This window comes from Equus caballus, chromosome 4, assembly GCF_041296265.1.
Source record: "Equus caballus isolate H_3958 breed thoroughbred chromosome 4, TB-T2T, whole genome shotgun sequence".
Lineage (NCBI taxonomy): Eukaryota > Metazoa > Chordata > Mammalia > Perissodactyla > Equidae > Equus > Equus caballus.
Window position 1 is genome coordinate 56,875,358 of NC_091687.1, and position 24,584 is coordinate 56,899,941.

General features: G+C 39.8%; 1 protein-coding gene across 1 annotated transcript in view; it reads left to right on the top strand.

Moving 5' to 3' along the window:
• The window catches only part of ABCB5 (ATP binding cassette subfamily B member 5), a 142,530-nt gene that overhangs the window by 45,823 nt on the left and 72,123 nt on the right, over nucleotides 1-24,584 (top strand). Inside the window, exons 14-16 of the mRNA XM_023639344.2 lie at nucleotides 1,179-1,304; nucleotides 2,580-2,783; nucleotides 9,025-9,195. Of these exons, the coding sequence (XP_023495112.1) occupies nucleotides 1,179-1,304; nucleotides 2,580-2,783; nucleotides 9,025-9,195 (501 nt within the window). The remainder of the gene's footprint in view (nucleotides 1-1,178; nucleotides 1,305-2,579; nucleotides 2,784-9,024; nucleotides 9,196-24,584) is intronic.

Sequence of the window (24,584 nt, forward strand, 5' to 3'; positions counted from 1 at the left end):
GTCTTCTACTGTTTTTCTTAACATCAATAGAGTATTTCAACTGCATTTTGTAACTGCATTTGGGTTGGCCTCCTGGAGACTTAAGCACCACTGGGACCGTTATATTGCATGGTAGAGTGCTCTCTGTTTTTTTAAACAACTATTTTTCAAATGAACTTTTGAAACATACCCCTTTTGTTAAGCTGAAGAATGAACAAATCTTTTTTAAAAAATAGTCCAGCCTCTTTAAATAAAAGACAGATTCTTCCGAGGAAAGAACAGAAACTAACTCTAGAGTAAAAGTACAGGTGGGAGGGGAGGCACTCCCACTGGGGGTCCCTGATTTCTCACCTCGTTTAAAGGCCTTTTCCCTGCTTTGCCCTTTGCAGGTTTTGTGTTTGGCTTGTTTAAAGAGTCTGTTTCTTTACAAGTGGTGAGATCAAAGTCAGAGTCCAAGGAGAGATTCCCCTGTTTGGGGCTGAATATATACAAATGCATGCAAAGACGGCTGAGAGTCTCTCAACACGATTGCTATTGTTATTTTGGGAGAGTAATTATTTGCGAGACGTCTCTCACATTGCAGGTCCCTGGGACGCTAAATGCTAGTAGCAACCCCTAGTTATTGAGATAATTTTAAAAGTCCTATCCCCCATGTTGAAACGTCCCCATGAGATCCACCACTAGAGAGAGAGGGTTTCTAATGGCAGACTCCCAGCCATGGGAGTCGCTAAGGAATCTTGCCAGTTGTTTTACTTTGGAATCTATTTTGCAATAAGGTTAAGTATATTCTAAGGAAGAACTTCCTTAAATAGCTCACAGAGATATCTGGCAAGATTTCATTCAGTTGTTTCAAATTAAAAGATAAAACTTTTACTAACTTGGTAATCATGAAATTTATTTAAGTATTTTAGTTGAAAATGTGAACAGTTTGCTGTAGCTAGTTAATATTTTATGAGTACTCAATTTAGTTCTCCTCTATATGTAGAGAGATGATGAGAGATTCTTTTACTGTTATTTTCCAAAGTTATGTAAGTTATTATTATATATAAACATGAAACAAACATAACAAGATCTAATTTTTTAAGTGCCACAGAAGAATTCATTTTGTTTATGATTATACATTGAATTTCTGAAAATATATAAATCATATTCTCACTTACCCTAGTTTTATGGAATTTTTTTCCCATACATTCCAATAGATTCTGAAAGGTCTGAATCTAAAAATTAAGTCTGGAGAGACAATAGCCTTGGTTGGCCCCAACGGCAGCGGGAAGAGTACAGCAGTCCAACTTCTGCAGAGATTATATGATCCCGACGATGGCTTTGTAAGTGCAGCTAGCAAAATGATGAACAGTCCACATGACGGGATTTGGAAATCCCACCTATTACTGGGAGCTTACAGCTATGTCGATCTTTAATTTTTAACAGTGGAGCTGGGAGAGAAGCCATATTGTTTTCTTTCTGGCATATTCATTTATTCAACAAATATTTATTGAGCACTCACTGTATGCTATTCTGGCACTGTTCTGGGTGCTAGGGGATACATGGGTGAACAAAGTTTACATTCTAGTAAGTAGAGAAAGACAATAAATAAAATAAGTAAATTATGTAGTATGTTAGAAGATAATAAATGCTTTGGAGAAAAATAACATAGTAATTTTATAGTACCTAGAACTTACCAAGAATTTCAGTTTCTCAGAACATCCCAGAAGAATGATATCTGTGGAAAATATGCTCACTTATTTTTTTTTTTTGTCATCCATAATATTGCACTTAACTTTCTCATCCTTGTAAATGGTACAGAGAATGAGACTATGATAGTCACAGAAGCGTAATTCTTACCCTTCTAGTCAGGTTTTCAACTGTTATTTTTAAAAGAAAATCTACTCTCCTAGAGCCTGGCTTCACTTATATTTGACTTCTAAAGTCTTCATTTGGAGTATCCTAGACCCATGTGTCCATGATAATACTGAGTAAATAAGTTATTGGATAAGCATTCTGTGTGTGTTGCATACAACACCCATGCCCAGACAGAATCCCGGAGTTGGTGAGAAAGAGAGACTCTGTGAGTTATAATTATCACACCCTGGCTTCTGTCATCGAATATGTTTGTGTAATGGGTAAAGGCACTGTCTGTGGAGAATACAGCGTTCATTTACTATTATTTATAGCCATGAATAGAAGACACTTTTGTCTTTGGCAGGGGAATGGGATGTTGAAGAGAAATAAGGAAAGGTATCTCCTAGAAAAAATTTTTAAGGTCACATCAATCTTAAAATAACAAAACTGAAGTTTGTTACATGTGTCTACCTGATAATTGTGGCTTCTAGAGTATATATCTTCTTAATATCTAATTTGTGAATGGAATAAAGATATTCAGGTGGTTTGGCAAATTTTAAGTCAATTTTTTTTAGGTTGTGTTGGTTCCTATCTACCAGAAAGTCTTTTGACAATACACATGCTATAAGTATTTTATCAAAATAGCGTCAGTCTTTGATTCTTGAAATAACCTGCTTCTCAGCTTATGGTTTGAACTAGTGAAAAAGACTCTAAAACAAAACAAAGTCATGACAACATGATTCATTCCTTTGGATTGGCAGATCACGGTGGATGGGAATGACATCAGAACTTTAAATGTACAGCATTATAGAGAACATATTGGAGTGGTCAGCCAAGAGCCTGTTTTGTTTGGGACCACCATTAATAATAATATTAAATATGGACGAGATGACGTGACCGATGAAGAGATTGAGAAAGCAGCAAAGGAAGCAAATGCTTTTGATTTTATTATGGAGTTTCCCAGTGTAAGTACACCATGTAGCCTGTGTCCCTAGTGTGGAGCTAAAGCTCTGCAATATTCCCGAATAAGGTAACCAAACAATAACTTCTACAGTGTAGGGAGAGGGTGATTAATTTTTGGATTGTCTTAGATGAAACATCTATAAATCAGAGAACATGGTAACAATGAAAAGAAGAAATGTATCATTGAAAAGTTAATTTTTAAAAATAATATTTAGTTCTTACTTGTTCTAACTACAAATGGAAAAGGAAAAAATGTGAAGAGTATGTTAAAGTATAACAAAGAAATATGAGGCAAAATCATGAGTTCAAGCTGAAAAATAATGTCTGCAAAAATATTGATTTGGGAGGCCATCTTGTGGCTAAGAGTGGGAATGTCACACACCATGTTCAGATTGGTTCTGCGATAAGGCGAAAGGAAAACTACGATCGTTTTTAGAGGCACATGGAGCTAATATTAGAAGAAAGTGTGAAATAATACTCAGAAAGAGTAAACGAAAATTCTTGTTACTAGGACATATGGGATCCTAGTGGGTATTTAAATTTGGTACAGAACTATAAAACCATTTATTTACGTTTCCCAAAGTATTCATTCGTTAATATCACCTGAAATTGTTGTGGGAAGCACCTTGTAAAACATGAAAGAATGAGATTTGAAATTAAAATGCAGAAAAGGGGGCCAGCCCCCTGGCCAAGTGGTTAAGTTCGGGCACTCTGCTTCAGCAGCCCAGGGTTTCACTGGTTCAGATCCCGGGCGCAGACATGGCATCGCTCGTCAGGCCACACTGAGGTGGCATCCCACATGCCACAACTAGAAGGACCCACGACTGAAATACACAACTATGTACTCAGGGGATTTGGGGAGAAAAAGAAAAAAAATGACAACAGTTGTTAGCTCGTGTGCCAATCTAAAGAAAAAAAAAATACAGGTAAAATCCACCATCCCAGAGAGGGACAATAACAAAAAAATTCACTTTACTGGATATATTTTATAAAACACACTCCATGCATCTTAATAATTTTGTTCTTTCATTTTTTTTTTTACAAAAACTTTGTTATGCCAGTAATTACCTCCTATTCCCATAATTTAGGGTCATAATTAGGACAGCAAACTCATTAAGGGCTTGAGGTCATTTTTTGCCTTGTGATTTGGGAAAACACAGACTTCCTTTTTTTGACCTTATGCCACTTTCAATGACTTCCTTTCCTCAAAACACCAATGATCTTCAGTTTCCCACTTTGGATTAGGGAGCTTTCTGGTGCCTCTTAAATTATATGCTCTAAGTTACTACTTGCATTTACTAAAAGTCTATTATTTAAATAAATATATCTCTTGCTATAAATCTATTAGTAAGTCCTAAAGATATAATCCAAAGAACAAATTAAATATACAGGTTTACCATGAAGGAAATTAAATTCCACAGCCATTGTTAATCAGAGAAATAAGAATAAGCCTAATAAAAAATAATAGTTCCAGAAATGGTTAATTCAGATAGGTGAAAAATTGGAGAAAATTATGCCATTACTTCCATGATATATTCATATTTTTAAGTTAATATTTTAGGAATAACTGAAACTCACTAGCCTTTTCCCATAAACAACTATAAAACTGGCTAAAATATATGAGGCATAGGACAAGTGTTTCCAAGCATTAGATTAGAGGTAGTACAAGACTATAATTCCTGAGAGAAAGGAAACTCATGAATAAACTCTATGAATTTGCAGCATTCTGCCTGGGAACACATTTCTGACCACATCTCAGTGAACTGGAATCCAGAGAGAACATGGCAGCAGCCCCACTGAGCTGAGAGGCAGAAATCAGATTTCAGGACAGCTTAAGCAACTAGAGACGCAATGAGAGAAGTGTAGAGTTGAGGTTGGGGGCAGAAGTCCGTGTAGACATCCCTTGAGAATTGTCCTCCAAGTATAACACTACCTAAGGCTTAGCAGAGAGCAGCTGCTACAAAGCTGAGAGTTAAACAGAAATACTAGAATTCAAGCAGTGCTGTGGGGATGTTGAAAACACAGCCAAGCCAAAAGTGGAGAGATCATATTAACACCTTTTTAATACCTCAGGCATGTGGCTAAAACACCAAAAAAGAAAAGAAAGCACACCTCAAGAATAAAGACCACACCTTAGAGCAAGGCTGACTCTAGATCTGCCCTAACAAAGTGTGAAACCGAGCCAGGACAAGATCCCCAGAGGAGACAGAATTTGGAGTTTGGGTCCTGCCAAATTTCGAGGCTTTCTACAGATTCACCCCAACAAAGCATAAAACCAAGATTACACAAGTGCAAGATGATTGGTCAGTATTTGAATTGCCTACTAGAACAAAAATCAACATTTTTTCAGAAGAAAACAGAATTCAGAGTCGTTCTAACATACCATGCAGAGTGTTCAGTATATATTCTACAATAATTAGATATGCAAAGAAACAGGAAAAATATGACCCATAGGCAAGAAAACATAATCCCAAATGCTTTTGCACTTCAGAAAAGCTTCAAAATGCATGAGGCAAAAACTGATACACCTGAAAAGAGAGAGAAAAATCCATAATTTTAGTTGAAGTCTTCAGTATTTGATAGAACAAGTAGGCAGAAAATCAGTAAGGATATAGATGTCCTGAACAATACTATCAACCCGCAAGATCCGACTGATGTTTATTGAACACTCCAACCAATAACAGCAGAATATATTCTTCTCATGTGCACATAAACAATATTCTCGGCCATTAAAAAAAAACTTTGCAATTTACAAAAAAGACAAAACAAAAAATATATTTGAAGACCATAATAAAACTATAGAAATCAATAGCAGAAATATATCTGGAAAATCCACAAATATTTGAAAATTAAATAACACACTTATAAGTAATCTATGGCTTAAAGAGGAAGTCTCAAGAAAATTTAAAAACTATTTTGAACTAAAAATGAAAATGAGGGGCCAGCCCTGTGGGATAGTGGTTAAGTCCAGTGTGCTCCACTTCAGTGGTTCTGGTTTGCAGGTTCTGATCTGGGCACAGACCTATGCACTCATCAGGCCATGCTGTTGCAGTGACCCACATACAAAATAGAGGAAGATTGGCACAGATTTTAGCTCAGGGCTAATCTTCCTCAAGCAAAAGAAAGAGGAACATTGGCAACATATGTTAGCTCAGAGTGAATCTTCCACACCAAAAAAAGAAAAAAAAAAAAAAAACAGAAACAATCCAAATGTTCATCAGCACCTGAATGGATAAATAAATCATGATTGATAGATTGCCAGATGAAATACAAGATTTACAGTTAAATTTGAATTTCTGATAAATAACAAGTAACTTTTTTGGTATAAGTCTGTCCTAAATACTGTATGAAACATACTTATACTAAAAAAATATTCATTATTCATCTGAAATTCAAATTTGACTGAGCTCCATGGGTTTTCTTTAATGCATTTTTATTTGTTTTTGCTAAATTTGGCAACCCAAGGTAAAATTATATTGTGTGGAACACTACTCGGAGCGAACTACTGATAAACACAGCATGGATGAATCTCAGAAACATTATGGTAGGTAAAAGAAGACAGACCAAAGAAGTACACACTGCAGTTTTCACAAGGCTGCAGGATACAAAATTAATATGCAAATGTCAGTCGCTTTCCTATATACCAGCAATGAACAAGTAGAATTTGACATTAAAAACACAATACCATTTTACATTAGCACACCAAAAATGAAATACTTAGGTATATATTTAACAAAATATGTATAAGGTCTATATGAGGAAAACTGCAAAAGTCTGATGAGCAAGATCAAAAAACTAAATAAATGGAGAGATACTCCCTGTTCATGGATAAGAAGAGTCAGTATTGCCAAGATGTCACTTCTTCCTAACTTGATCTAAAGATTCAACACAATGCCAGTCAAAATCCCAGCAAGTTATTTTGTGGATAACAGCAAACTGATTCTAAAGTTTGTATAGAGAGGCAAAAGATCCAGAACTTTGGATAAAGGGCTTCACCCAATAGAATGTTACTAACCATGCTTCCTTAGTGCTAGAAGTTACTTCCAACCCCAAAAATCTAACAATATCAGGGCTGGCCCTATGGCATAGTGATTGACTTCACACGCTCTGCTTTGGCAGCCTGGGGTTTGCAGGTTTGGATCCCGGGTGCAGACCTAACACTGCTCATCAAGCCACGTTGTGGTGGCATCCCACATAAAATGGAGGAAGATTGGCACAGATGTTGGCTCAGTGACAGTCTTCCTCAAGCAAAAAGAGGAGGATTGGCAACAGATGTTAGCTCAGGGCCAATTCACACACAAGAAAAAAAAAGCTAATAATATCTACTTTGTTAAAGATGCATATACCAAAAACAATAAATTAAATAGATAAAAGAAGACCTAAAAAGTCTCCCAATTTTCAAGGCAAAAGAAACCATCAACAAAACAAAAAGGCAGCCTACTAAATGGAAGACTATATTTGCAAATGATATAACTGATAAAGGGTTAATATCCAAAATATCTAAGGAGCTTAATATCAAAAAAAACCCAATCTGATTAAAAAATAGGCAGAGGATGTAAATAGACATTTTTCCAAAGAAGACATAGAGATGGCCAACAAGTACATGAAAAGGTGCTCAACATCACTAGTAATCAGGGAAATGTAAATCAAAACCACGAGATATCACTTCACTCCTGTCAGAATGGCTATTATCAGAAAGACAGAAAATAACGAGTGTTTGTGAGGATGTAGAGAAAAGGGACTCCTCATGCACTGTTGGTGGGAATGTAAATTAATGCAACCAGTATGGAAAACAGTATGGAGGTTCCTCAAAAAATTAAAAATAGAGCTGCCATACAATCCAGCAATACCATTTCTGGGTATTTATCCAAAGAATATGAAAACACTAATTTGAAAAGGTATATGCACCCCTATGGTCATTGCAGCATTGTTTACAATAGCCAAGATATGGAAGCAACCTAAGTGTCCATAGATGGATGAATGAATAAAGAAGATGTGGTGTATATATAAATAATCGAATATTAGCCATAAAAAAGAATGAAACCCTCCCATTTTCGACAACATGAATGGATCTAGAGAGTATTATGCTAAGTGAAATAAGCTCGATAGAGAAAGAAGATTGCTGTATGATGTCACTTATATCTGGAATCTAAAAAAAAGACCCAAAAACAAATTAACAAACAAAACAAAACAGAAACAGACTGATAGATACAGAGAAAAATTGGTGGTTGCCAGAGGGGAAGGGGTGGGGAAAGGGCAAAATAGGTGAAGGAGATTAGAGGTACAAACTTCTAGTCATAAAATAAGTTATTGGGATGTACTGTACAGCTTACGGAATCTAGTCAACAGTATTGTAATAACTTTGTATGATGACAGATGATAACTAGTCTTATCAGAGTGATCATTTTGCAATGTAAGTAAATGTTAAATCACTATGTTGTACAACTGAAACTAATACAATATTGTATGTCAACTATACTTCAATTTAAAGAATTTTTAGGGGGCTGGCCCAGTGGTACAGTGGTTAAGTTCCCATGTTCTGCTTCGGCGTCCCAGGGTTCCCTGGTTCGGATCCCAGGTGTGGACCTTCACATCACTTGTCAAGCCGTGCTGTGGCAGGCATCCCACATACAGAGTAGAGGAAGATGGGCACGGATGTTAGCTCGGGGCCAGCCTTCCCCAGCAAAAAGAGGAGGATTGGCAGATGTTAACTCAGGGCTAATCTTCCTCAAAAAAACAAAACATTTTTTTAATTCCCCCAAGATTGAAAAAGATTTTGAGGGGAAGTTAGTTTTCGCAATAATTTTTTTCATGCAATTTTTCAGAATATCCAGAAAGGAAATTGTGGATAACATATTAAATTACTAATAAACATTTCAAATTATAAAGTTTGTGTTCATATTGCAGGCGTTCTCTTAAAGATTTAAATGCAGTTTTTAAATGTTTAAAAATTTTTGAAAATTGATTCGAATTATTATTAATTTTTCTAAAAATCCTTGATTATCGTATGTTCTCATTTCCTTTAGTCCTAGCCAAATTTTTCTTAGGTCCTCTTTTCACTAGACTCTTTTTTTTATAGTAGTAATTTGTTTTCAGAAAGAACAGATCAAAGGTCAAAAACATCCAGGCTGAAGTAATGATTAAGTTGATATTAATACACAGCTGTGATTGTTTGTCATTTCCTGTTCTAATCATGTGATCATGCTGCCTTCTGTTTCTGTGCTCTTTCTTATTTTTCATTAGAAATTTAATACCTTGGTAGGGGAAAAAGGAGCTCAAATGAGTGGAGGACAGAAACAGAGAATCGCGATTGCTCGAGCTTTGGTTCGAAACCCCAAGATTCTGATCTTAGATGAGGCTACATCTGCCCTTGATACAGAAAGTGAATCAGTCGTTCAAGCTGCACTGGAGAAGGTAAGTGAGCAGAAGCATTTCTTGTTTCCATATTCCTGGTTCAGCATTGTTCTTAAATACAAGAAAGTATGACTCTGTTGTGTATTATTTATTAAGTTCAGAGCCCTCCTTAAGGTATGGATGCAGGGTGCTCACTCTTGTGAAAACTTGTGTGATGGCTATAGGAAGTGATTTGGAGGAGAGAAGGAGATGCTATACTTGGTGCTAAAAATATGGATGAGGCTAATATCCAAGCAGTCATCCTAGATACACCTCCATTCCAAGAGGTCTGCACTTTCTACCTCACCATAGTAACCCCCTACCACTACCAGCATCACGACTATACCCACATTCACCCTTTGCCTCTTCCGTAGACACCTGTTAGATTCTCTTCTCTGACTACTTCTTTTCTTTAGGGCAACCTGAGGGTACTCGTTTTAACCTAATTTCACCTCAAGTGGAGAAGCATACAGTGTGGTTTGCCCTGACCTTGAGTCATCCTTCTCCAACAGCCCTGGGACCTCAAACCACACTGACCCGCCTACTATAAGCTGCTGCTCATGCTTCATGGCCACAGTGTAGTCATGGCCCCACCAAATTGCACTGTGTCTGGGAGGGTAGTTGGCAGTGGTGATACAAAAAACCATCAGATATTTTTTTCAATGGCCAAACTCTCTTTTAAATCACGGCCTTCAAATTCTTCAGAAGACTTAATGGCATATTTTGCTTTGAATTTGTTTGAAAATGTGTTGTGTTTTTCTCTCTAAGAAAATTACAGGCTTCTCCTTTTAAATACTGATTTTGCGTGACCAGAAATGGATACTGGCAGCCAGGGTGCCCACCACTTAGTGAAAAATCTGTTAGTTACTATTATCAACTTGCAAATCAGGTTGTGTAAGTTTTTACGCTTATTTCCATCCCATGATAAGACTCTTACGTATCAGCTCATGATATTTCTTATATCCATAAAATAAACAAGTGAAATAAAAATCCTTATTTGCTGTGGACACTTTGCCAGTTTGGTTCATTTTGGTGGAGAAGAAACAGTGGTTCCGGGATTCTTCCAAGATGGCGCCGTGAGTAGTCCTCTTTGTCTCTCGCCCTTCGAGTCTACAATTATTTGGACACTTATCGCTTGACAAAGGATATCCAGACAGCATCTCAGGACGTCTGAGACACCCACGCGACTATACATCGGAAGGCGGACGGACTTTCCTCCGGGAGGATGTGGAAATAGGTGAAAACTCTCCGACCCCGACGGGCAGCCTAGTACCCGCAAGCGGCTTTCTTCCAACGGACGCCCCCAGAGGATCCACACACATCTAGGGCAGGAGCGAGAACACAACAGAGGAGCGACGGTGGAAACAGGTGACCAGAACCCTACTTAAACCCCCCGCAATTACTCCTAAACGCAGAGGGAAACTTTGGAGTTGCACACCTGAGCCCGCGGGGAGAGTCTCTCCCCGCCATTGGCGGGGAGACCCGGCCTGGTGCTCGGGGCGCCCGGAGGGTCCCAGAGAGAGACACGGTGGGCACGGAGGTCTCCCAGCTGCCGTTGCCCGCCCCGTGGGACTAGGGATTGCCGGAGATCTCGGAGAGGACCGGGGCGGGGGATCTTTCAAAGGCGGGTCCGGCGACCCGGTGGGGAAGCGCCGGAGCTCCGCCAGGCAGCAGACAAAACTCTCTGTCTGCCGGTAGCAGAGGGGCCACGCTGAGCATTCAGAGCTCCCGGCAGAGGCCCGGACAGAAGCCCAGAGGGCGGGGCGACCCCCAGCTGCCGTTGCCCGCCCCGTGGGACTAGGGATTGCCGGAGATCTCGGAGAGGACCGGGGCGGGGGAATTTTCAAAGGCCGGATCGGCGACCCGGAGGGGAAGTGCCGGAGCTCCCCCAGGCAGCAGACAAAACTCTCTGTCTGTCGGTAGCAGAGGGGCCACGCTGAGCACTCAGGGCTCCCGGCAGAAGCCCGGACAGAAGCCCAGAGGGCGGGGCGACCCCCAGCTGCCGTTGCCCGCCCCGTGGGACTAGGGATTGCCGGAGATCTCGGAGAGGACCGGGGCGGGGGAACTTTCAAAGGCGGGTCCGGCGATCCGGTGGAGAAGCGCCGGAGCTCCGCCCGGGCAGCAGACAAAACTCTCTGTCTGCCGGTAGCAGAGGGGCCACGCTGAGCATTCAGAGCTCCCGGCAGAGGCCCGGAGAGAAGCCCAGAGGGCGGGGCGACCCCCAGCTGCCGTTGCCCGCCCCGTGGGACTAGGGATTGCCGGAGATCTCGGAGCAGAAGCCCAGAGGGCGGGGCGACCCCCAGCTGCCGTTGCCCGCCCCGTGGGACTAGGGATTGCCGGAGATCTCGGAGAGGACCGGGGCGGGGGAATTTTCAAAGGCCGGATCGGCGACCCGGAGGGGAAGTGCCGGAGCTCCCCCAGGCAGCAGACAAAACTCTCTGTCTGTCGGTAGCAGAGGGGCCACGCTGAGCACTCAGGGCTCCCGGCAGAAGCCCGGACAGAAGCCCAGAGGGCGGGGCGACCCCCAGCTGCCGTTGCCCGCCCCGTGGGACTAGGGATTGCCGGAGATCTCAGAGAGGACCGGGGCGGGGGAACTTTCAAAGGCGGGTCCGGCGATCCGGTGGAGAAGCGCCGGAGCTCCGCCCGGGCAGCAGACAAAACTCTCTGTCTGCCGGTAGCAGAGGGGCCACGCTGAGACAAAACTCTCTGTCTGCCGGTAGCAGAGGGGCCACGCTGAGCATTCAGAGCTCCCGGCAGAGGCCCGGAGAGAAGCCCAGAGGGCGGGGCGACCCCCAGCTGCCGTTGCCCACCAGGTGAGGCTAGGGATTGCCGGAGATCTCGGAGAGGACTGGGGCTGGAGAGAGTTCCAGAGACCCAGCTTAGTAGCCTAGGGGGAAACCCTACAGGCTCACAGAAGCCTTAGGGAAAGCCTCTGCACAGCACCAGTAGAAGGCACCCAGCCGCCAGCCACAAGGCTGGAAGACCCCAGGGCAAAAGCAGCATAGCTAGGTGTACTAACCACAGACTGTAGAAGATGCCAATAGCTCTCCTGCGACCCATAGAGGACAAGTGAGATTTGGTGGGTGCCGACAGCAACCGAGCGACAAATAAAAGTGATCCCACCCCTGGCCGCTGGAAAAGCCCATAACACCGTTGCAGACCCCAAGGAGAGAGCGCATCTAGGTGGGCAACAACAGTAGGCACCTGCAGTCTGAAGCCCCCCGTGACGGCCCCCACGGCAGAGGAGGGAATCCAAAGGGCCACTGTGGCTACGAAGAGGGGCCCAGGCCCAGTTAGCAACTACGGACAGGGTTCCTGGTTGGTGAAGTATAAACAGCTGCTCCCCCCACCGCAGCAGCTGAAACAAGTGAAAGGAGCAACTAAACTCTATCTCCATGCGGAGGCACAAATCAACATCATCAAGCAATATGAAAAAATACATCAAATCTCCAGAACAGAAAGAAAGTAACAAATACACAGAAAACAATCCCAAAGAAAATGAGATATATAACCTAAATGATGATGACTTCAAAACAGCCATCATTAAAATACTCACTGAGTTAAGAGAGAATTCTGACCGACAACTCAACGAGTTCAGGAGCTATGTCACAAAAGAGTTTGATACGATAAAGAAGAACCAAACAGAAATACTGGAAATGAAGAACACAATAGAGGAGATTAAGAAAAATCTAGATGCTCTGAACAGTAGGGCCGATAATATGGAGGAAAGAATTAGCAATTTGGAAGATGGCAATATAGAATTGTTGCAGGCAGAGGAGGAGAGAGAAGCAAGACTTAAAAGAAATGAAGAAACTCTCCGAGAATTATCAGACACAATTAGGAGATGCAACGTAAGGATTATAGGTATACCAGAGGGAGAAGAGAAGGAGAAAGGGGCAGAAAACCTATTCAAAGAAATAATGGCTGAGAACTTCCCAAATCTGGTGAGGGAGATGGATCTTCAGGTGACAGAAGCCAATAGATCTCCAAACTTTATCAATGCAAGAAGACCAACTCCACGGCATATAGTAGTGAAGCTAGCAAAAGTCAACGACAAGGAGAAAATATTAAGGACAGCCAGGCTAAAGAAACTAACCTACAAAGGAACCCCCATCAGGCTATCAGCAGATTTCTCAGCAGAAACTTTACAGGCTAGAAGAGAGTGGAATGATATATTCAAAAATCTGAAGGACAAAAACCTACAGCCGAGAATTCTCTACCCAGCGAAAATATCCTTCAAATACGATGGAGAAATAAAAACTTTCCCAGATAAACAAAAATTAAGGGAGTTCATTGCCACAAAACCTCCTCTTCAGGAAATCCTCAGGAAAACCCTCATTCCTGAAAAATCCAAAAAAGGAAAGGGGCTACAAAACCAAGAGCAGAGGAGATAAGTAGAAGGACAACAACAGAGAGTAGCAGCTCTACATCAGAACAGATTAAACCATGGGACGAGAAACAAAGGAAACTGAAGAAAACCGGAAAACAAGACACAAAATGGTAGTGGTAGGCCCCCACGTCTCAATAATCACTCTAAATGTAAACGGATTGAACTCCCCAATCAAAAGACACAGAGTGGCAGGATGGATCAAAGAACAAGATCCAACAATATGCTGCCTCCAGGAAACACACCTCAGCCCCAAAGACAAACACAGACTCAGAGTGAAGGGATGGAGAACAATACTCCAAGCTAATAAGGAACAAAAGAAAGCAGGTGTCGCTATACTAATATCAGACAAGGTAGATTTCAAAGCAAAACAGATAAAGAAAGACAAAGAGGGACAGTATATAATGATAAAAGGGACTCTCCACCAAGAAGACATAACACTTATAAATATATACGCACCCAACACAGGAGCACCAAAATTTGTAAAGCAACTCTTAATAGAACTAAAAGAAGACATCAACAACAATACAATAATAGTAGGGGACCTCAACACACCATTAACACCAATGGACAGAACATCCAGACAGAAAATCAACAAGGAAATAATAGAATTAAATGAAAAATTAGACCAGATGGACTTAATAGATATATATAGAACACTTCATCCAAAAACAGCAGGTTACACATTCTTCTCAAGTGCACATGGAACATTCTCAAGGATTGACCATATTTTGGGAACCAAAGCAAACATCAATAAATACAAGAGAGTTGAAATAATATCAAGCATCTTTTCTGATCATAACGCTATTAAACTAGAAATCAACTACAAGAAAAAAGCAGAGAAAGGTGCAAAAATGTGGAGACTAAACAACACGCTTCTCAACAAACAATGGATCATTGAAGAAATTAAAGAAGAAATCAAATATTATCTGGAGACAAATGAAAATGAGAACACGACATACCAAATCATTTGGGATGCAGCAAAAGCAGTCCTAAGAGGGAAATTCATCGCAATACAGGCTCACCTCACTAAACAAGAAAAAGCTCACGTAAGCAACCTCAAACGACACCTAACAGAACTAGAAAAAGAAGAACAAACAAGGCCCAGAGTCAGTAGAAGGAGGGAAATAATAAAAATAAGAGCAGAAATAAACGATATTGAAACAAAAAAGACAATAGAAAGGATCAATGAAACAAAGAGTTGGTTCTTCGAAAGAATTAACAAAATTGACAAACCCCTAGCCAGACTCACCAAGAAAAGAAGAGAGAAATCGCAAATTAATAAAATCAGGAATGACAGAGGAGAAATCACAACAGATACCAATGAAATACAAGAGATCATAAGAGAATACTATGAAAAACTATATGCCAACAAATTGAACAACCTGGAAGAAATGGACAAATTCCTAGACTCCTACAATCTCCCCAAACTGAATCAGGAAGAAATGGAGAATCTGAATAGACCAATCACAAGTAAGGAAATAGAAACGGTAATCAAAAACCTCCCCAAAAACAAGAGTCCAGGACCAGACGGCTTCTCTGGAGAATTCTACCAAACATTCAAAGAAGACTTAATACCTATTCTCCTCAAACTGTTCCAGAAAATTGAGAAAGATGGAGAACTCCCTAACACATTCTATGAAGCCAACATCACTCTGATCCCCAAACCTGACAAGGACAACACAAAGAAGGAGAACTACAGGCCGATATCACTGATGAACATAGATGCAAAAATCCTCAACAAAATTTTGGCAAACCGATTACAGCAATACATCAAAAAGATTATACACCATGATCAAGTGGGATTTATACCAGGGACACAGGGATGGTTCAACATCCGCAAGTCAATCAACGTGATACACTACATTAACAAAATGAAAACCAAAAACCACATGATCATCTCAATAGATGCAGAGAAAGCATTCGACAAGATCCAACACCCATTTATGATAAAAACCCTCAGTAAAATGGGTATAGAAGGAAAGTACCTCAACATAATAAAGGCCATATATGATAGACCCACAGCCAACATCATACTCAATGGACAAAAGCTGAAAGCCATCCCTCTGAGGACAGGAACAAGACAAGGGTGCCCACTTTCACCACTCCTATTCAACATAGTTCTGGAGGTGCTGGCCAGAGCAATTCGGCAGGAAAAAGAAATAAAAGGAATCCAAATAGGTAACGAAGAAGTAAAACTCTCGTTGTTTGCAGACGACATGATCTTATACATAGAAAACCCCAAAGAATCCACAGAAAAACTATTAGAAATAATCAACAACTACAGCAAAGTAGCAGGGTATAAAATTAACGTGCATAAATCAGTAGCATTTCTATACACTAACAATAAACTAACAGAAAAAGAACTCAAGAACTCTATCCCATTCACAATAGCAACGAAAAGAATAAAATACCTTGGGATAAACTTAACCAAGGAAGTGAAGGATCTATACAATGAAAACTACAAGACTCTCTTGAAAGAAATAGGCGATGACATAAAGAGATGGAAAGACATCCCTTGCACATGGATCGGAAGAATAAACATAGTTAAAATGTCCATACTACCTAAAGCAATATACAGATTCAATGCTATCCCAATCAGAATCCCAAGAACATTCTTCACAGAAATTGAACAAACAATCCTAAAATTCATATGGGGCAACAAAAGACCGCGAATTGCTAAAGCAATCCTGAGCAAGAAAAACAAAGCCGGCGGAATCACAATCCCCGATTTCAAAACATACTACAAAGCTACAGTGATCAAAACAGCATGTTACTGGTACAAAAACAGGTCCACAGATCAATGGAACAGAATTGAAAGCCCAGAGATAAAACCACACATCTATGGACAGCTAATCTTCGACAAAGGAGCAGAGGGCCTACAATGGAGAAAAGAAAGTCTCTTCAACAAATGGTGCTGGGAAAACTGGACAGCCACATGCAAAAGATTGAAAATTGACCATTCTTTTTCTCCACACACCAAAATAAACTCAAAATGGATCAAAGACCTAAAGATTAGGCCTGAGACAATAAGTCTTTTGGAAGAGAATATAGGCAGTACACTCTTTGACATCAGTTTCAAAAGAATCTTTTCGGACACTGTAACTCCTCAGTTGAGGGAAACAATAGAAAGAATAAACAAATGGGACTTCATCAGACTAAAGAGCTTCTTCAAGGCAAGGGAAAACAGGATTGAAACAAAAAAACAGCTCACTAATTGGGAAAAAATATTTACAAGCCACTTATCCGACAAAGGGTTAATCTCCATAATATACAAAGAACTCACACTGCTTAACAACAAAAAAACAAACAACCCGATCAAAAAATGGGCAGAGGACATGAACAGACATTTCTCAAAAGAAGATATAAATATGGCCAATAGACACATGAAAAGATGTTCATCATCGCTAATCATCAGGGAAATGCAAATCAAAACTACACTAAGATATCACCTTACCCCCGTTAGATTGGCAAAAACATCCAAAACCAAGAACGACAAATGTTGGAGGGGTTGTGGAGAAAGAGGAACCCTCATACACTGTTGGTGGGAATGCAAACTGGTACAGCCACTATGGAAAACAGTATGGAGATTTCTCAAAAAGTTAAAAATAGAAATACCCTATGACCCAGCCATCCCATTACTGGGTATCTATCCTAAGAACCTGATATCAGATATCTCAAGAGTCCGTTGCACCCCTATGTTCATTGCAGCATTATTTACAATAGCCAAGACGTGGAACCAGCATACATGCCCAGAAACTAATGATTGGATAAAGAAGATGTGGTATATATACACAATGGAATACTACTCAGCCATAAAAAAAGACGAAATTGGCCCATTCACAACAATGTGGATGGACCTCGAGGGTATTATGTTAAGCGAAATAAGTCAGTCAGAGAAAGACGAACTCTATATGACTCCACTCATAGGTGGAAATTAGTATATTGAGAAGGAGATCTGATTGGTGGTTACCAGGGAAAAGGGGGGGTGGGGGGAGGGTACGGAGGGGGAAGTGGTGTACCCACAACATGACTAACAAAAATGTACAACTGAAATCTCACAAGGTTGTAATCTATCATAACATTAATAAAAAAATAAAAAAAAAAAAAAAAAAAAAAAAAGAAACAGTGGTTCCCTCAAGGGCAGGGTTGATGCTTTATTCACTTTTTTATAAGTAATAATTAGGACAGGGCTCTATAAAAACAATAAATTGTGTTTAATAATGCTGATGTTTAGTTACTTAGGACTTGAATTTACTAAAAAATGATTACACTTAACATACCCATGTCTAAAGTTGTATAAGATTTTTAAAAACATATTGTAATAGGATCTGCAGTTGTTTAGAGGTTAAATGTTGCACCAATTGTCTTTTCATCCAATATGTTCATCACTTTAGGCAATTAAAACTAGTTCAGACTTTTAAAATAAATAGTTGCTTGGACATGATAAATGAATAAATGTTTGTCCTACTGATTGAAATGAAATCTATCTCATAGTGAAAAAAGAAGCATGCAAAATGTAAACTATGATTCCAATTATATTAAATAGGTGTGCTTGTGAACAAAAATGAAGGCAAGATATATGAAAATCGTAACAGCTGTATGGCAGAATTGTGGGGTAATTAAAGTTTTTTTAAATAATACATTTACTGGGGCTGGCCCCATGGCCTAGTGGTTAAGTTGGATGCACTCCGCTTTGGCAGCCTGGGTTTAGTTCCCAGGCATGGACCTATACCACTTTTCAGCAGCCATGCTGTGGCAGCAACCCACATACAAAATAGAGGAAGATTGGCACAGATGTTAGCCTAGGGTGAATGTTCCTCAGAAAAAAAAAAAAAATTTAGTTTTTTAGTTTTTAAAGTGGGGAGAAAATTAAATCAACATTGTAGAGTTGTATAGGTATGAAATTGCTTTAAGTAGAGTTTGCTGGTCTTTTGTGGGGTGAAGGTAAATGATAACAAATGGGGTGACAAGTAGCACAGTAAACTGGGTTAATTATATATGCCTAAGTTTATTGGAAAATGACTCATAGCAAACAGGAGAGTTAAAATATAGGCAAAGTAGTGAAAGCTCTAGGGCCATGAGAGTTCTCTCCACCCGCCACACAGACACAAAGGAATCAAGCCTTTGGAGAGGTCCCTACCTGAGGAGGGTAGAGCATCCATCAGGTCTCATTTCTGCTTATCTGTCTAAAAACTCCCAGACCCGGCTACATGATATTGCCTAACCCAGAACAGCAGATTTTTACAGCTCAAAATATCATGTATGCCACTAACCAAACAAGGAGGGAACAATATAATATAGCCCTTCTTACTACATCCGCCTTCCTCCATGCCCTGCCTTCACATATTCCTCCCAGCCTTTCCTCTACATCACCCCATTGTCTTCCTTTTATACGAAGTTCTAGAACTAAGAAAACTAACCTATAGTGACAAAAAAATCAAATCAGTAGTTTCCTGGGACAGAAGGTGGGTTTTGACTAAAAAGGGGCATGAGGGAATTATCACTCTTGTCCTCACTGGGATTTTTGAAATGGCTAACTCCCTGCTTCATCCCGTGTCCTCTTCAATCTGTGCTCAACATAACACCAGATGATACCATTAAAACATAAATCTGATGATGTCATGCTTCTACTTCAAATCCTCCGATGGCTCCCCATCTCACTCTTCCTTACAGTAAGCTACAAGGCTCTACAGAGTTGGGCACCAAGCTCCTTCTGGGACCTCATATCCCACCACTCCCCACCCACATTGACAGTTCCTTAAACATGCCATAGCACTTTTCATCAGCTAACGTACTATGCATGTAATTGTATATTTTGTAATTGTCTCTCTTCTCCCACTAGATTATCAACTGTCTTGTGACAAAGGCTTTGGTTGGTTAACTGCAGCATCTTCAGCACTAGAACAATGCCTAGCCCTTAGTAGACAGCCAATAAATATTTGTTGACTAGATTTTGGATGAGTGTGATACAGGATAGATCCAAGGTCTGAAGTGCTCTTTTCTGAATTTCTTAATTTTTGCTTGCTACAAACTAGTTTTGCTTCACTAATATTGTCAAAGAGGAGGATATAGGGTCAGTGGATAAAGGTTTATGCCATAGGCTGTGGGCTTCCACTCTGGTGCTAGTTTGGACCCAGCATGCCAATGCAGTAGGCTTCCAGGCTGTCCCACTACAAAGAGGCATGGCAGTGAACACCTGCAGGCCCCTGGGCAAGCAAAGGAGGCCTACACTGACTGTGTGATAAAGCCTGGTAAAGCTCTTTAAAAGGGGTATGCAAATCTAAGGAAATTATTATTAAGGAAGGTTCAGCTGCAACACATCAATGGAGAACCTTTAAAAAGGCCCTTTGCTAATAATGAGGGAAGAGTTTCTATTACAGTTTTATTCTTTGAAAAAGAGTTGCTTTGTTGCAGCCCTCATGGGCTTTTCTTTATCATTACTGTTCTTTCTCACCGTGATGCACTCTGTTGGTCTTCCTCCAAGGCCCCTTACATTATGTTTATACTACTTGGAGAACTGAACAATAAGCAAATTGATATATTACTTTAATCTGTGGACTACTTTATTAAATTAAGCTCCAAGGAGTGGTTATACAAACTTGATGTTAGGTTAATTATTACACACACACATATTTTGGTGTGTCTGTGTCAACTGTGTTTAATTAAATATCTTATTCTGTATTTATATATGGAATTGGGGATTTTTTCAATTTCTTCTCTTTTTTTTTAACCATTTGTAACAACACTATAATAGTTGAGAACAGAAAGAGAAGGTTCTGTAAGGGGATTCACTGGGCTGGAATTTAGCCAGGAGTGCAAAGGTAACACACAAACTACCTCATCCCAAAAGCATCGTGGGACATTTTATAAGCCTGCTTAATCAAGCTCACATTTGTAAGCCTTGGTGTTAAATTGTAGACCACTAACTTCTTTTAGGGTATTGCTTCCCCTATCCTTTGATAAAACAGGGCCCCACTGAGAAACTGATTCAGAAAGGGAAAAATAAGCCAATGTAATTCTTCAGAAAAATCTACAAATGCACTTGTGCACAAAGATTTACATATAATATTGAGGGGTTCGTAGACCCCCTGAAGCCATTTATAAGTCATTATTTTAGGTGTAATAAAGGAACAAATGGATGGTAATAGCTAATTCTCACAAGAACCCAGTGAGATAAGAACATTTATTCTCCTATTTTACAGATGGGCACACTAAGACACAAGGAGGTTGAGTAACAGCTAGGCAGCAGTGAAGCCAGAACCTGGACCCAGATAGTGAGCCCTCTAGAGCATTCACATAACCACCATGCTATACTGCCTCAAGATTACACATCTGCTAGGAGTTGAAGCTAAAACTGAATCCAAATCAATCTTCAAAACTAGCCTCTTAATAACATAGAATTACCATATCATCTAGCAATCCCTCTTCTGGGTATGTACCCAAAGGAATTGGAAGCAGAGACTGAAACAGATATTTGTATACCAGCGTCCACAGTAGCATCATTTATGATAGCCAAAATGTGGAAACAGCAGTCTAATCCTGAGTATAAAAGAATAGCGACACAGAAGGATTTGGCCTCTCAGATCCAGGAGGACCCTACCCTTAAAAATAGTTAGAATGGTAAATTTCATGTTATGTATATTTTACCAGAATTTTAAAAACAAACAAACAAGAAATAGCCTCTTTCCGGGGCCAGCCCAGTGGCACAGCAGTCAAGTTCGCACATTCCCTTTCAGTGGCCTGGGATTCACTGGTTTGGATCCTGGGCACAGACCTACGCACTGCTCATCAAGCCATGCTGTGGTAGGTGTCCCACATATAAACTAGAGGAAGATGGGCACGGATGTTAGCTCAGGGCCAGTCTTCCTCAGCAAAAAGAGGAGGATTGGCAGCAGATGTTAGCTCAGGGCTAATCTTCCTCAAAAAAAGCTAGCCTCTTTCCAAAACCACTGCCTTCCTGGGAAAGAAATTCAAACCATACCCCAAATTGAGGCTCCCAAGTAGATTTATAATAGACTCACTTTTGTCCCCTTAAGTTGCTTATTTTGATCCCATTGTATATATAAGTGGATTTTTCTTTCATAATGAATTTAAATCATTATTAACAGAACATTTCAAAGTCTTAAAAATTATAATAGAAAGCCTTTAAAAATACGGTAAGATAATTTACATGATATGGAAAAGTATCTTAGCAATTTCTGTAAATTTAAGTTATTCCTAAGCCTTGCCATGCCCCACAAATAAGGAAAATCTCTTATATTGATTTTCCTAATTGCTACCAAATAAGACGTCTCTAATGTATTATTTATTGGTCAGCATTCTGGGCTAAGTAGGATAGTTTTCCCTCCTGGAAGAAGGATGAGTTAATTATTGTAGCATTTCCTGTTCTTGCCCACCATTTACTTCATCGTCTATTTTTTGTTGTAAATTTCTCCACAAATATTAGCTTGTTAATAAAGTTAAATGAAGGAAAAAGTATTAAATGACTATAAATAATTTTATTATGGCCAATTACTAACTTGTTTGTTAACTTATTTAGAAGTGAGAATGAAGAGAATCCAGGCTATATGAAGAAAACATTGTACTATAGTGTTCTAGTCCATGTTCCTAATTAGGTAGTACACATGGCCTCGTATCAGCAAAGAGTTCAGATTTTGAATGTGTTTTCCTTTCTAAAAGATCTTAACATAACATATGTATATTCACACGAATAGATTCCTGCAAATTGAAGGGGTCAAGGAGGAGGTGAGTCAGTTACTAAATATGGCTTCTAAGTGCCTGATATTTTGCTAATTGTCATCCCATTTTACAAAAGAGAAAGCATTCTCGGACAGGTGAAGTGACCTGACAGTAATTCCACATTGTTCAGCTGTGCAACCAGAGCTGACCCAGAAGAATGCCAAGCCATTTGGCTTTCGACATCATAATGAGGTAGTTAAGACACAAAAACTCCTGTATTTCTCATATAACTACCATAAAGACCTTGTTATAGCAGATGTTCAGTTAAAATTTGGTAGCTAAAAGAGATAGAAATTTGTAAAGAATTAGTGAGAGGTTTTTCAGACTATCTTGGAGTAGTGGAGTACTAGGGTTTTCCAGGAGCCTCTCGAGGAGTAGCAGAAGGTGGGGAGGTGGGGTGGACAAGCAAGTAGGACTGACCCCCCCAACCCTGACAATTCAAACAGAGCAGCTACCCATTAGTCTGGATGGTTTATTTAAATATATCAAGTTTCCATGTGTGCTTTCATTTGATGAAGGGATTTTGAAGCTTTAAAAAAAAGTTTGAAAACCACAAGTTTGCATCATGGAGCATATGTCATCGATGAACCCCAAGTCCACCCGAGGCCACCTTCTAGGAGGCAATGAATGAGAACTTGTGTTCTCATAGATTCCCCACCCCACACTTGCTGTAGGACACTAGAACTCTGTTTTTACGGGCTACTGCAGAGAGTATATTACCTCTGTTATTTGACCCAGCAGTCAAATGCAGGCATTCTCAAATGCTCCCCGCTTTGCATTGTTCTCCTTTTTTTTTGCTGCCCACCTTTATTTGAGGCCCATGACCACCACTGGTGAGCAGGCTGGCTGGTCTCCTCAGGCCCTTATCTCTACCCTAGCAATTCTGTAAGGGATGTTTTAATGCACTCTATATTTCAAAGTCCAAGCAAATTACCTGGTGACTTATGGTCATACATGGAATTTTAAAGTAGTCTGAAAAATGCCCCCAATGTGTCAAGCAGAGACCTATCTTTCTATTGACCTTTCTTTGGTTGAATATCTAATTGTTTGGCTTTTAGCTTTGTATAAACTGTAAAGGAGGAGAGGAGATGCTAGGAGATTCTTTCCAATTGGTACTTTCTAGAAGAAATAATTGCAACAAAGATATATTGAAAATCTACCACACCTACTTTGAGGCATTGAAAAACACTGAAATGGATTGTACTACCTCCCTTTACAATAATTCTTGCTAAAAGACAAAGTACCAGCTCAAATTTCTTTGATCAGTTTTCCAGGAGGCCTTGGCTTCCAAAATTTCTTCTTTGTCTTAAGTCTGAAACAATTAGTGTTGAATTTTGTTTGTTTGTTTCCTATGGCTAACACATCAGTTTTAGATCACCTTTATGGTGTAGTGGAGCTGTATTTTTGCAGTGCACTTTATAGTACCTTGAGTGTGTAGGGTACTTGTAGGCCCATTTTATAGGCCTTTGGAGCATAATTTTTTCTTTTTTAAAGTATTAGGTATTTCTGTGGTAAGTATTATTTGATACACTCAGATACTAATCCATGCTGTAACAAATTAAACTGTAGTATAATATGTACCTTAATCAAATGTTTATAGTTTAGACCATGAGCCTGGCAGAGTAAAGATTATACAGATGGGTAAGTGCAGGCTGTTCCAGTCTGGGGAACATCAATGCACACTAAGGCACAACTGTAGAAATAGTCATCCCTTACTCTCAGTGTTCAGGGGTCAAACAACTGCATGAACTTTTGCAGAATAACTAACTTTCTCCATATGTAATGCCTAACAAGTGAAGAAATATTGGAAAAGATGTCTGTAAAAATGCCTGTTAAATGAACCCCCCCGGTGAGGAGGAGAAGATCTGGAATAATATAAACCTGCTTCAGGAAACTTTGTGATCCTGATTGTGTCACAAGAGGTTGCACATCATTCTCAGATTTTTTCTAGTTGCAATCTCTTAATTGTTTGATTCTATGCCATTCTCTCTCCCTACATTCTCCTTCGAGTATGATGTGTTATATGTAGCCTTTTATATTTTTAAATTAAATTCCATATGCATTAATTTGTTTTGAGTAATGTTTCATAGTATTGTGAAATCGTTGAGCTAATTGGTGACATCTTATAACTTCATCAATAACTTTTGAGATCTGCTTTTAGAAAAATTTGTAACCTCACGAAAATGTAATTGCATAAATGGGAGGCAGATGGGCCAGGAGCCTGGGTGACTGGGTGTTCTCACCTTCACAGTGGTGGTCTTTCTAATGCATATCCACTCAA